Source organism: Polypterus senegalus, chromosome 3 (assembly GCF_016835505.1).
Source record: "Polypterus senegalus isolate Bchr_013 chromosome 3, ASM1683550v1, whole genome shotgun sequence".
NCBI classification, from domain to species: Eukaryota; Metazoa; Chordata; class Cladistia; order Polypteriformes; family Polypteridae; genus Polypterus; species Polypterus senegalus.
In genome coordinates this window covers 34,956,428-34,970,269 of record NC_053156.1, presented here as the reverse complement: position 1 = coordinate 34,970,269, position 13,842 = coordinate 34,956,428, and the positions used below count along the sequence as shown (strand labels likewise).

At 40.1% G+C, this 13,842-nt stretch overlaps 1 protein-coding gene across 1 annotated transcript in view; it reads right to left on the bottom strand.

Annotated features, from left to right (window-relative positions):
* The window catches only part of nlgn2a (neuroligin 2a), a 604,796-nt gene that overhangs the window by 21,898 nt on the left and 569,056 nt on the right, over positions 1-13,842 (bottom strand). The window contains exon 7 of the mRNA XM_039746931.1: positions 7,383-7,542. Coding sequence (XP_039602865.1) covers positions 7,383-7,542 — 160 coding nt within the window. The remainder of the gene's footprint in view (positions 1-7,382; positions 7,543-13,842) is intronic.

The following is a 13,842-nucleotide window of genomic DNA, read 5'->3' as shown; positions in this document are numbered from 1 at the left end:
ATGAAGAGAACAGGCCAGGTCCACACATCATGACAACAGCAACAACAATGTATTCCTTGCATAGCCCAGAATCACACATGAGAAGCTGCCAAGGCTGCCACCCAGTCTTCTGAAGCTGTGACGCGTTGCACATTTTTGCCTTCTTTCGAAATGCTGGCTGTTTTTTATTTTTATTTTTTTTTAACATGCTAAGGTTTTCAGAAACTCTTACAACTGACAGACTGATGAGAATTTTAAGCTTTTTTTTTTAGTTTTTGGAGGTTTTCCTCCCAGTGCTTATTTCCATTTAAATTAGCCCACATGCATTTCTGAGTGCTTAGTAAACCAGCTTGTGATGGGTGCACCCCACCAAGAAGGGCTTATGAGTCACTTAATGTGGAAAAGATAAAAGACTTGCAAGGAGGCTGTCAGAGAGCAGGCAAAGGCAACAGTGCTTGGACTACATCACACACACACACGCACACACACACATACATTGTACACACAAGAGTGCTGATCCCAGTAGACCTCCACAGTGTACAATAATAGCAGTGGTCTCGACGTCTGAGAGGTCTACGCTTCGTGACGACTTTTATTCAGCTGTACTTCTGAGCCCTGATTTCTGAGATACTATCAGTCAACTGCAAAGTCCAAAAGGTCCAGAGACACGCGAAAGTGATGGTGAAACAAAACACCTGAATGCTGTCATCCAATAAATTATGGCACATTTATAGGAAGCATTTTACAGGATCATCATTAGCGGGGGGGTTCCCCCTGGCAATGTAGTCTTTTGGCAATAGAATGGTCATCAATAAGGACGCTATCATTCATAATATATAAGGAACTTTATGATGAGCGTCACTATGAAAGGCGCTATATGTTTGCTAGAGTAAGTATATAGAGAAGAGTGAGGGCTTCACACTGTCACTGAAGTGGGCAAGAAGTTGCTATACGGTCACCTTAGACTACAGCTTTGCGTGATGTAGCTGATGATTTTGGCCAAAGTGACCTACAAGTTATTTATTTATTATAAGGGATACATTTAAAGTGCTTTAGTGCGGGGGCTCTATAGAGTTACATGGATAAAACTGTTAGTACCCCTTCACAGAAAAGAAGACCCCACAATTGTCTCTGAAATGACTTGAAAGTGACAGAAGTAATGGGCACCCATCATTGTGTAGTCTGTATCCAACAAAAATCAGACTTTAGAGTTTGAATTCAACAGAATATTTCAAATAATGACACAAATGACAATGGCATGGACAAAAAATGATGGGACCATTAACCTAAACGTTTGTCACACAACCTTTAGAGTTTGCAATCACTGCACACAAGTGATTCCTGTAGCTCTCCATGAGACTTCTGCTCCTGTCTGCAGGTAATCTGACCCACTCGTCCTGAGCAAACTGCTCGAGCTGGGTCATGTTCGAAGGGGGTCTTCTCCAGACGGCATGTGTCAGTTCTTTCCACTGATGTTCGATGGATTCAAATCAGCTCATAGAAGGCCACTTCACAATAATCCAATGTTTTGTTCTTAGCCATTTTGGATGTTTTTAGCTGTGTGTTTTGGCTCCTTACCCTGTTGGAAGATCCACAATGTGCGACTATCACAGAGTTTTCTGACACTGAGCAGTATGGTTCACCCCAGAACGTCTTGATAGTCTTGAGATTTCATTGTTCCCTGCACAGACTCAAGGCACTCCATGCCATATGCAGCAAAGCATTTCCAAAACATAAACTAAGACCCCTCAATGTTTTACAGAAGGTGTGAGGTTCTTTTCTTTGAAAGTTTCATTTTTGTTTTTCTTGTGACTTGGTAAAACGTTCCACTTTTGTCTCCTCAGTCCAAAGCATATTCTTCCAGAAGCATTGTGCATTTTGGCAAGTTCCAGTCTGGCTTTTTTATGGTTTTCTTTCAGCAGTGGAGTCCTATTCCCACTGTCACACAAAAAAGTGACGGATGATGTGATCAACCTTGACCTTGGAGTTCAGTTTGTATCTCTTTGGATGTTCTCCTTGGCTTTTTGTCTACTATTCTCATGATCCTTTTGCCCATTGTGGGGTCGATTTTCCTCTTGTGGCCACATCCATGAAGAGTGGCTACAGTCCAATAGACCTTAATATTTGCAACTGTTGTCGCAGGAAAATGGTCTTCTAGCCTTTGACTTTAACATGCTTGTCTATAATATTCTTTCTGATCTCCTCAGACAACTCTCTCCTTTACTCTCTTTGGTCCATGTTCAGTGTGGGACACACGATGACACCAAACAGCTGAGTGACGGCTTTTCTCTGTTTAAACAGTCTGAATGACCGACTGCATGACTGGAGACTTGTGTTGATACAAATTCAAGAAAACGGCTTGTTTGAAAAGTCACTTAAATCCAATTATTTAGGATCTTTTCTAGGGGTACCAACACATGTTTTCAGGCCATTTTAGAACATCTTTGTAGACTAAGCAACATTTGATCTCTTTTCACACTTGCTTTGCTTTGCTTTACTCGATGACATGTCAAAGGCATGCAGGTACACACGAGGTAAATGCTTCTTATTTGGTCATGTTTCAGGAGGCATACAGCACTTTTCAATGAGCACTAAGGGGACCAACAGAACTGTCCACGTCTGCATATATATTGCATATTGTATGTTGTGATGGACGGCCGGCAGCTCAACCCAGCCAGGACACTCCTGAAATGGAAGGATGGGGGAAGGCAGCTATTTTAGGACACTGCATCCCCCAAAACACTAGATGGCAACTCTACTGGAGTGTAGCGGTGCCCCGGATTCACGCTGGGCATCCTGGGACTTGGAGTCTGGCTTCTCATTCCTGTTGGGTGCTGTGGGTGTCTCCAAGGGGAGCTGTGAAAGGACCAGGGGAGTCATGCGTCCCTTACAGCCTGGAATTACTAGGAAGTCATGAGGATGGAAGACCCAAAGTACTTCCGGGCTGATTAAAGAATTGGGATTCTCCATTTGACCCAGAAGTGCTGGCAAGTGACGTGGGAGGAAGAACAGAAGAACTTCTGGGTCAAGGATTATTTAAAACGCTAATGGGAACCCAGCAGGCGAGCCAGAGTCAGGAGGTGTAGGACAGAGCTTGCTAGGAGGTGAGGAGTAGAAAATGTTTGATTATTATTATTATTATTATTATTCTGTATTCAATTGCATGTTTATTGTGGCTGGTGTGCTTTGGAGGCACAGCTTAAAAGGAAAAGTATTAAAATACTTCTTATTGCTTTTACCTTGTATCCTGAGCGTCTGTGTGTTGGGGTTAAAGGGGCAACAATGACCTTAGTGTTTACAATATATAATATAAAGATATTGTAATACTGTATTTGGATAATATATAAATAATTTATGGTCTATATAATATGCAGAAAAGTGTTCTGTGGTGTGCACCTCTGACCGGTGATTGATTGGCCATCAGGATTATCAGGACAGCTCTTGGTGGGCTGCTCTCTCCTCATGTGAGACTGAAAGAGCAATTAAGAGGCGGGCTGGGTGACACAAGACGTGATTGGCCCGCACTTCATCCTCTGTGCACCTGACCAATCACATGACCCTACTACCTTATGGGCACCTAAAACAAGAGGGAAATATGAGACACAGAGGGCAGGAGAGATGGAGATAATGTCTTTAAAAAAATGTTAAAGGGGAGAGGATAAATATGAAGAGAAAAAGAATTTAAATCACTTCAACAAAGATGAACCCTGTGTAAGAAAACTACCAATTAATGAACCAGGGACCACCGCAGTGTCAGCATGTACTGCACAAGTGGTCAGTTCAGTAGTCTGTGAACCATGCCCACTTTACAATGGTGTGCAGGCTGAGACAGTTCCTCAGGACACTTAAACGAATAGAAGTTTTATGTGATTTACTAATCAGAAATGCCAGTGGTGAAAGGTGACTTTGGAACGTGGTGTTAATGTCTGGTGCTAAAAAAGACGACGTGGCGTTTTGAGGTCTTCTCTTTGATTTGATTTCCTCCAGTTTAACGTTGCCAGTCATCTAAAGTGTTTCATGGTTTATTTTACATGTTAAGTGAAGTTCACATCACTTGGTGTGCAGTGAGCGGGCGTTTAGTTAGGGTTACAGTGTGACAGTGTGGAGGATCGCAGGAATCGTGGGGTAGAGGGGTCCTTTCATCGGATTGGCTGGACTCAGCTGTGGAATGGCTAATAGGGGGAGGCAGCTTGATGTTTCTGGTCTCCAGGACTCTGAACAAATCCAAATTGTACTATGTGATATCATCTACCGTTGAATTCTGCTCTGTACTTGTAATATTTTTATTTTACTATTATACTGTACTAGCAGGAGTACCCGGCGTTGCCTGGGAATCTATAACCGGTGAATTTCTCAAATGAAAGAAACAGAACATAGAAATAGAACAAACAGTTTTCTGATTGACATTTTATTGTAAGTTCCTCCACTCTAGATTCTGTCTGCTGTGGCATTTCAGAAGCCCTTTTTGTGGCATCTGAAGTGGACCTTCCAATTCTACGTCTTTTTTTCTGTGGCATGGGTATATTAGTGAAAAGCAGGACAATTATAATGTGTTACATGGTATTACGTACGGAATAAGCACCACAGTGAGATGAATTTACGTTATTTACAATACGCCAGAAAGCGAACAAATAGCACCAGTCAGTCAGAAAGAGCAACACTGAAATCGTACTGTGAGTTGGAAAGCAAGCAAATAGCATCACAAATACAGAAAGCCAGTGAGAAAGAGTAGTGCTGAAACTGTACTGGGAAAAATGGCGGGGAGGGGTGCTGTGTTTCTAAGGAGCGTCTGTGTTGAACCGTGCTGCCATCTAACGGACGTTGGCGATGGTAACTACAGAGAGAAATGACATACAACCGCTGCTGCGTTTGGGGAAAATGGTGGGGGAAGGATGTTGTCTTTTTAAGGCGTGTCTCTGTTCAAACGTGGTGCGATATAACAGAGGTTGGTGAATGAAATACAGCACTATCAGTGCGTGTGGGAGTGTGACGTGCGGAAATGCAGGTGTGTCAGCCGGTCATGTGCACTGTGTCGTTCACGTTTTACATCCATACAGCAATTCCTCTTCATCCGATCAAAGCAGTCGGTCTTCTCATACTTGGACTCTTCTGCCATCTGTTGGCAGTTTAAAGAAACATGGGTAAAGAGCAACACACAGAGACCAAAGCTGCCGCTAGATGGAGCGCGGTGAACGTCTGTTGTAACGTGAGGCCATCTTGTCGATGATAAGTACGGGGACGTGTGCCGAAGGTTGTGTCTGTGAAAAGGTGCTCTGCGGTTCACCACGAAAATTTTTCTGAACCAAACATACCCCATGACCTTCTCCTGGTCACAAAGGAGCCCCATCCCCAGTTTGGTGCCAATTGGATGCCTGGAGCAGATTTATATGGCGGATAAACAAATATACATACATACACACACACATGCATACATCGACTCTGCTTTATATATTAGATTAAGGATTACTTGTGTTCTGCTCTGTGTATTGTATTGTATTTAACCCCCTTCTTTTTGATAGCCACTGCACGGCCAACCTACATGGAAAGGGGTTTCTCTTTGGACTGCCTTTTCCCAAGGTTTCTTCCATTTTTTCCCTACAAGGGTTTTTTTGGGAGATTTTCCTCATCTTCTTAGAGAGTCAAGGCTGGGGGGCTGTCAAAAGGCAAGGCCTGTTAAAGCCCATCGCAGCACTTCTTGTGTGATTTTGGGCAATACAAAAATAAATTGTATTGTATTGTAATTGTACTTAGTCCGTGTGCAGGACCCTCACACATTCTCACTTTATCAAAGCTCAGAGCAGCAGCTGTAGCAGGGCGGCACAGCACAGCTTGTGAGAGGCTGGAGGATCTGAGAGTCGAAGGGGCGGCAAACACCTGAAAAATGCAGTTTAATGTAGAGAAGTGCAAAGTGTTACACGTGGTCAAAAGGAGCATCAGTTATAAATACAAGATGGGAGACAGGGACCTACAGGAAGTGACCTCTAAAAAGGGGTTTCTGTTGACACAACGTTTTCATTGACTAAGCAATGTACAGAAGTGGTTAAAAAGGCAAATAAAATGTTAGGTTATATCAAAAAACGATTGAATTTAAGTCAGTGGATGTCATGCTCAAACTATATAATGCACAAGTGAGTACAGTGTGCAGTTCGGTCCCCATGGCACATGAAAGACATAGCAGCACATGAAGTTGTGCAGAGGAGAGCAACCAGGAGCGTCCCAGGACTTCAGGACATGGCCTACTGTGACAGACTCAGAGAATCAAACTGTTTTGCTCTCGAGCAGAGGAGACAACATGGGGACATCATTCTGGTATTTAATATCCTCCAAGGCAGAATTCTTTCATCTTAACGGTAAATCATGTACTCAAGGACATCGGTGGAAATTTAAAACTGATGCCAGTGAAAAGTCAAGCAAAATGACACCTTTTATTGGCTAACTAAAAAAGATTACAATATGCAAGCTTTCGAGGCAACTCAGGCCCCATCTTGCCTGAAGAAGGGGCCTGAGTTGCCTCGAAAGCTTGCATATTGTAATCTTTTTAGTTAGGCAATAAAAGTTGTCATTTTGCTTGACTTTTCACTACATTCAACTGGCTAACATGGTACAACACCCTAGTACTACAAACTGAAGCCAGGAAACACAGTTGTGTTCATCTGGAACAAACTCCCGGGACATGTAGTGGAAGCAGAAACCTTGACGACCTTTAAGAAGAATCTGGATGACACATTGTTATCACTCTTTAATTTAATATTGTTCTTTATCAGTATGATGCTGCTGGAGTATGTGAATTTCCCCTTGGGATTAATAAAGTATCTATCTATCTATCTATCTATCTATCTATCTATCTATCTATCTATCTATCTATCTATTATTTATATAATGCATTTCACATATATCTATCTATCTATCTATCTATCTATCTATCTATCTATCTATCTATCTATCTATCTATCTATTATTTATATAATGCATTTCACATCTATCTATCTATCTATCTATCTATCTATCTATCTATTATTTATATAATGCATTTCACATCTATCTATCTATCTATCTATCTATCTATCTATCTATCTATCTATCTATCTATCTATCTATCTATCTATCTATCTATCTATCTTGGGACAGCTTAGTTATTAGCTAAACAATCAGTCCACAACTTGATAGAGTGAATGGTCTCCTGTCGTTTGTCAGATTTCTTATGTTCTTAACTCACTGCACTACTTTCCACTTCCAAATCAATCAGACGTTGGGTGTCCGACTGATTTCAGACAAAACTGTAGCTTCAATTTTTAATTCCAGTCCATGCCTGCCACTAATCCATTTTCCTCTCCCCAGCATATAGAAATCCTCAGAATTCCTATAAAAAGACAAATAATTTATAAAGGGAAACTACTGCTTGCCTTCAGGATAACCATAAAGGTTGTCGACAAAGTTGGAGATGGTGTAATCGAATGCGGCTGCGGAGATCCCATCTTCATTTTCTGTTCCTCCATCATCGACAAACTTCAGGCCTTCTCCTTGATTGACACCAATAAGGAGGTCATAATTCAGAAATTCCCCCTAAAAAAGACACAAAGAATTCATCAAACTGAAATAAATGAGGAATGCAGTGGGATGGAGACAGAATTAAATGTCATACATTGAGTGGCCCAGTATTGGAAATTTTCTTTGTGTTCTCATATGTGAGACGTTTTGAAGCAGTTGAGCCTAATCAGCGAAACTGTTTTTATCGTTGATGTTTTTATGTGTTAGGTAGACTTTTAATCTAACAAGATACTTGCACTGCCAGATGGTGACTAGGAGAATTCAGAAACCCTGTGAGTGAATCTACATAATCCAATGATAAAACTGGAGTCCCACAGAAAAACCAACGTAGATAGGTTCAGAAAGGGCCTGCAAGCAATCGGAGTTCCAGGATTCTCCTGGAATTTTATGGCAGATTCAGACACATTGTGACATCAAGAAGAAGGGCGGCCTGGTAGCCGAGTGTCCTCGGTCTTAACCCTGCACCCAGTCTTAATCTTCTGCTTTCAGGATTGTTCTGCTGGTGTCCTGTCTGCCAAGGCAGTCTGTAAAATATTTTACAGATTCACAATAGTAGAAAGAACGAAGGTGAAGGTCAAAACTGAAATGGCAACAATGAAAAGTCGTAGTCAAAGAAAGACACAAGGATCAGAACTCAAGATAAACAGAGAAAGAGTCGCAGTGTAACATAGTCAACTGTCCAAATCTTGGATTGGTTGGGACAGTCCTGGATGAGCTTTATATAGCCATGCTGAAGACTTCGTCACCGCACCTGTCCCAATGCTGTCCCAAAAACAGACAAAATAAAATGGTGTTGAAAAAGATGTGAAGTAAAAGTTAATTTTTAAATGGAGGATCTAATCCAGAAAATAATTCGATTTCCAGTGTGTGTAAAAGCCTCAGAAATCATCACTGCACTGTCCCAGTGCATTGTGGGATATGATGCCATAGAAACGACTGATGCAAAGACCAGAAAACAGACAAAAATAAAATGGTGTTGAAAAAGATGTGAAGTAAAAGTAAATTTTTAAATGGAGGATCTAATCCAGGAAAGAATTCGATTTCCAGCTTGTGTAAAAACTCCAGAAATCATCACCGCACTGTCTCAATGCATCCTTGGTATAAGATGCCATAGAAATGACTGAAGCAAAGCCCAGAAAACAGACAAAATGAAATGGTATTGAAAAAGATATGAAGTAAAAGTTAATTTTAAATGGAGAGTCTAATCACAGGTGGCACGGTGGCGTGGTGGGTAGCACTGCTGCCTCGCATTTAGGAGACCTGGGTTCACTTCCCAGGTCCTCCCTGCGTGGAGTGTGCATGTTCTCCCCGTGTCTGCGCGAGTTTCCTCCTGGCGCTCCGGTTTCCTCCCAGAGTCCAAAGACATGCAGGTTAGGTGCATTGGCAATTCTAAATTGTCCCTAGTGTGTGCTTGGGGTGTGTGTGTGTGGGCTGGTGCCCTGCCAGGGGTTTATTTCCAGCCTTGCACCCTGTGGACTCTAATCATGAAAAGGATTAGCTTTCTTGGGAATTATTATTACATTTTCCCAAAGAATTCTGGGATTTCTATAGAAATGACCAACGCAAAGTTTAGAAAATAGATATAAGAAAATGGTGTTGAAAAAGATGTGAAATAAAAGTTTATATTAAATGGAGGCTCTAATCCAGAAAAGAATTAGCTTTCCAGGGTATGTAAAAACCCCAGAAATCATCATTACACTTTCCCACTGCATCCTGGGATAAGATGCCATGGAAACAACCAAAACAAAGCTCACCAAATAGACAAAACCAAATGCAGTCACAAAAGCAATGAGATCCAGAAAAGAATTAGATTCCCTGGGTATAAAAACCCCAGAAGCAATACCAAGAACATTTATATACCTGAGGCGAAACCCAAGAAAATGAATTATAAACCTCAAATCATGCCAAGCTAGTATCACGACTTTCATTGCACAACCCATACAGTGCAAGTGATGAATGATACTTTATGAAGAGTGAACTGCTATATCTAAATGAGAAATACTGGTTAAACTCTCAGTTGCGATTGGGCAAGCAATTCCCAATCAAGTTCCCATTTGGTGTCACATGTACACCACAGTGCATGAAAATTCTTACATATATGATGTCTGTCCGGAAAGTAACCAGCCATGTAATATGAAAAACAGATAAATTTATTGAAAAAGATACTAGAAACTTTGTACATAGGACAATGACGCCTCCGTCCCCTTCAAAGTAGGCACCTTAGGACATCACACAGTTCTCCCAGCGTCCTCCTCACCATCAGCTGTCTTGTCATATTTTCCAGAATCTCATCAACAGATTTTAGCTTCAGAATAAGCCAGAAGTCCAGAGAGTGGATCACTTTTAACAGATCCTCTGCCATCTTTGAAGCATTTGTACCACGCTTTTATTTGCGCTGCACGCATTGTATCATCCCTGAAACACTTCTGAAACATCCAAATAGTTTCCAGGGATGAATGTTCAAGCTTAACGCAAACATTTGATACAGATTTGTTGCTCTACTCGTCTAGTCATTTTAAATGCGACTGCCACACAGTACACATGCTCATTCAATGGCGTCTATCACCCCCAAGCGACTACTCCAGTGACGTCGTCATTGTTCACGCATGAGCGTTCTAGTCCACTCTGATTGGCTGCAAGGTTTCATCGATTCTGCACAAAGCATTCTTGTTATATTAACAATGGCTGGAATTTTTCTGAACAGACCTCGTATGTCTTCTCATAAAAGAAGCACTTAATTTGTAAATAGTGGGGTGCTGGAGCTCATAGTGACTACCCATGCAGTGGAATGCAGGGGCACTGATAATGGGAATATGGGCACTGGGGCACAGCAGTATTAATGCTGAATTACTGTATGTCATTAGCCTAATTAATACATCAATGCGATGCTGAATACAATCCATGTAGAAAGTCACACACATAAGCTAGCACTTCACTCGGACATGTTAGTTTGCTACATGGTCTTCTGTCCATGCTGTGGCATGAAGCCACCTTCCTGAGCTCGCTGTTAGACTCTTTCCTGTCTCTACAACTTCATAAGGAAAGCGTTACTCTTTCTGGCAGTGTAAGTGCTGAAGCTCCCTTTTAGAAGTAAGGGCATCTCCTGAGTCTTCCCAGGCCAGTCTCAGTCATTAACACAAAACTTGGCTTAACAGAGCAGATCTTAGAGTTCATCACAACCCTAACATTAACCACAGTGTAAGGATATCAAATTAGAGCGGCGCTTGAAATGGGTGTATTGAGAGCGACTCAGATGAGTAGGTGTGTCACGTAATGTCACTGACGGATTAGGTAAAGCCTGCTAAACGTCATCGTCAGCAGACCACAACTTTGGAGGTCTACAGCTAGGCTCTAATAGAAACTACCATTACATATGGTGCCATCCTCCTTCGAATCCCTTCAACTGGTCCCCTTAAGTCACTCTTGACACTCACATGATTGACGATATATTTATCTACACTGTGTATATCATCAAATATGTGAGCATTCAGGAGTGTTTTACAGGGAATATTTGAATTGTTCACCAGAGGGATTGAAGAGAGGATTACACCTACATAATAACAATTTGAGTTCTTGTTCCCAGGGCAGAGGGAGGAATTCTCATCCAGGGATACCCGATGTCTGATACAGAAAATACTAAATAAACAAGAATCTTGAGCCATCGTTATATGTGAAATTCAAACTTGTTTATCCTTTATTTGAACCTATAGGTGGATCCCCCATGTGCCTTCTTCAAAGCCTGATGGCAGACTGAAGAAATCTAGCAAAATGCTTCCTTTACTTAATACTTTTCAATTTATTTTAATGTTCATCAATCAGCTTTAAATAAATGGTATACTCCAGAAGCACATCTCTGAATTAAGTATCATGTAAAGTTCCAAACTAATTAAACATATTAAAAGTCTTAGGTGTAAGAAATAGGACTTCTCATATGTAAAATGTTTTAGAGAATTTGCAACATAAAGTTAAATTTTGTACATGATCTAATTTTCTTATCTAAAATGTGCTGTTGTATATTTAATAACAGCAGATGTGACTTGACACCACCAATCGTGCACCAGACATGAAGCAGCAGCCAGCTCGGTGCCCGCCACCAGCCTCACTGATTGACCCTGAACAAGCCACTTAACCTGTCACTGCTCCAAAGCACGCACACAATTGTTATTTGCTGTACATGCAGAGCTCTTTGTGATGGTGTTAACTAGAAAAAGGCGCAAAACAAAATTACATTTGTCTGGCACATAATGTTATAAAAAGTCGGCCTTTCACTACACCGTCAGACGTGTTACTGCCATCCACTCGCTGCATCAGATTAAAATGAAAGGGACAAGGGTCAAATGAACACACCCGGGGGAATCGGTAACTCTGTGGAGCAACAAAAGCCTGAAGATTTGTCTCGACCACATCAAATAACCTTTAGGAGTAAACTGGTTGCAGAAGAGGCATAAATATAAAAGGATGGCAGTACTGAGTTTAAAATTTCATACATTTGTAATACATTTTTATCCATCAACCCATTATACTGAGTATTTGTATGAAGAATAAATTGTAGAACTATGGTAATTTGTATTATGTTGGCTCATATAGGGAATACAGTTTGAAAGCTGGTTATTAATTTATAAAGAACATATTATATTATATTATATTATATTATATTATATTATATTATATTATATTATATTATATTATAGTATTCTCAAACATACTTAATGTATCCAATTCAGGGACACAACATTGGCAGAGCTTATTCTGGTGGCACTTGGACCAAGGCAAGAAATAGCTGTGGACAGATTGCCAGCGCCTCACAGATTATATTATATTATATTATATTATATTATATTATATTATATTATATTATATTATATTATATTACTGCCCCCTGCTTGCTTTGCTCGCCAACCCCTGTGCGGGTGCTACACGCTAGCCACTTTGAGGATCTACCACTCGCGTATGGGGAAACGGATGTACAATTTAAACAGATTGTTATTTTCTTGGGAATTGTTACATATGCATAATAGAACTAACTATTTTACATTACAGCGAGTAATTAACCATAGTAAAAAATAGTAAAACGTAATAGATTGAAAGAAAATTATGTTTCATGCTGCATTAAAGGTATTCATTGCGTTTTACGTTTTCATTCTGTTTGGCTTTGAAATTAACACTCAAATACTCTTTAAACTTACTGTTTACTGTAAACATTTTAATATGAATGGCATATCAAGATCTCCTCTGGTGTCTAATGTTATCCGCGGAAGACATTACCTTTCCTGTCGCCTCTTAAAATTTTACATGTCATAATTGTTCGACAGCATAGTCTATTGATACACATATGCTGTGTAACCAATAGACAATGTTTATGTTATTTCATTTGACTTCATCTTTTCTCAGTGCTAGGATTGCCCGTGTACTCATTTCTTCTGTTGATAACACTTCAGGATGAAATTCTTCAATAAGATTTGGACATAATAAGTCTTCTTCTATTGGGAACTTAAAGTGAGGAAAACATCAAAATTTATAAGAGCTGAGAGGGGAGGAATTGTGTCTGACAAAAGCATTCACATGAATGAGAGGTGAGAGGACCGTGGACGCAGTTGTAAATGGTTGAGAGGAGGGTGGGACTTGAAAAAATAGTCTCATCTCAAGATTTTTTTTTTATTACAGAGAGACATTATATTATATTAAATATTCATAAACTTACTTAATCTAATTTAGGGATGTGGTGGAATTGACCTTTTTCCCAGGACCAGAAATAGCTCTAGACAGAATGTCATTCCATATTATATTATATTATATTATATTATATTATATTATATTATATTATATTATATTATATTATAACAAAACAGTCACAAACTTACTTAATTCAATTCAGAGTCAGACATTTGCACAAGGAAAGAAATAGCTGTGGATAGGATTTCACTCTATCACATATTATATTATATTATATTATATTATATTATATTATATTATATTATATTATATTATATTATATTAGAACCTTTTAAAATCTGCTTAGTTAAACTCAGGATTTTGGTGGGCTAGAGTTTATCTCAGCAACACTTGGCAAAGATAGGAAACGTTCTTGAACACACTGATAGTCTATTACAGATTATATTATATTTTAGTATACTAACCTTCCCCCATGGCTCTGCCAGTGTAGAAGTGAAACAGGACAGCGAGGAGGGTCCCACCGGGCTCCCTACTCCTGATGTCACGCTTCCTCCTCCCCTCTGCCTACAGTCTCTGTCTCAGATTAGCACGAATCTATCGCTCCCGCAAGCAAACTATGATTCTAATCAACTGGAATGTTCA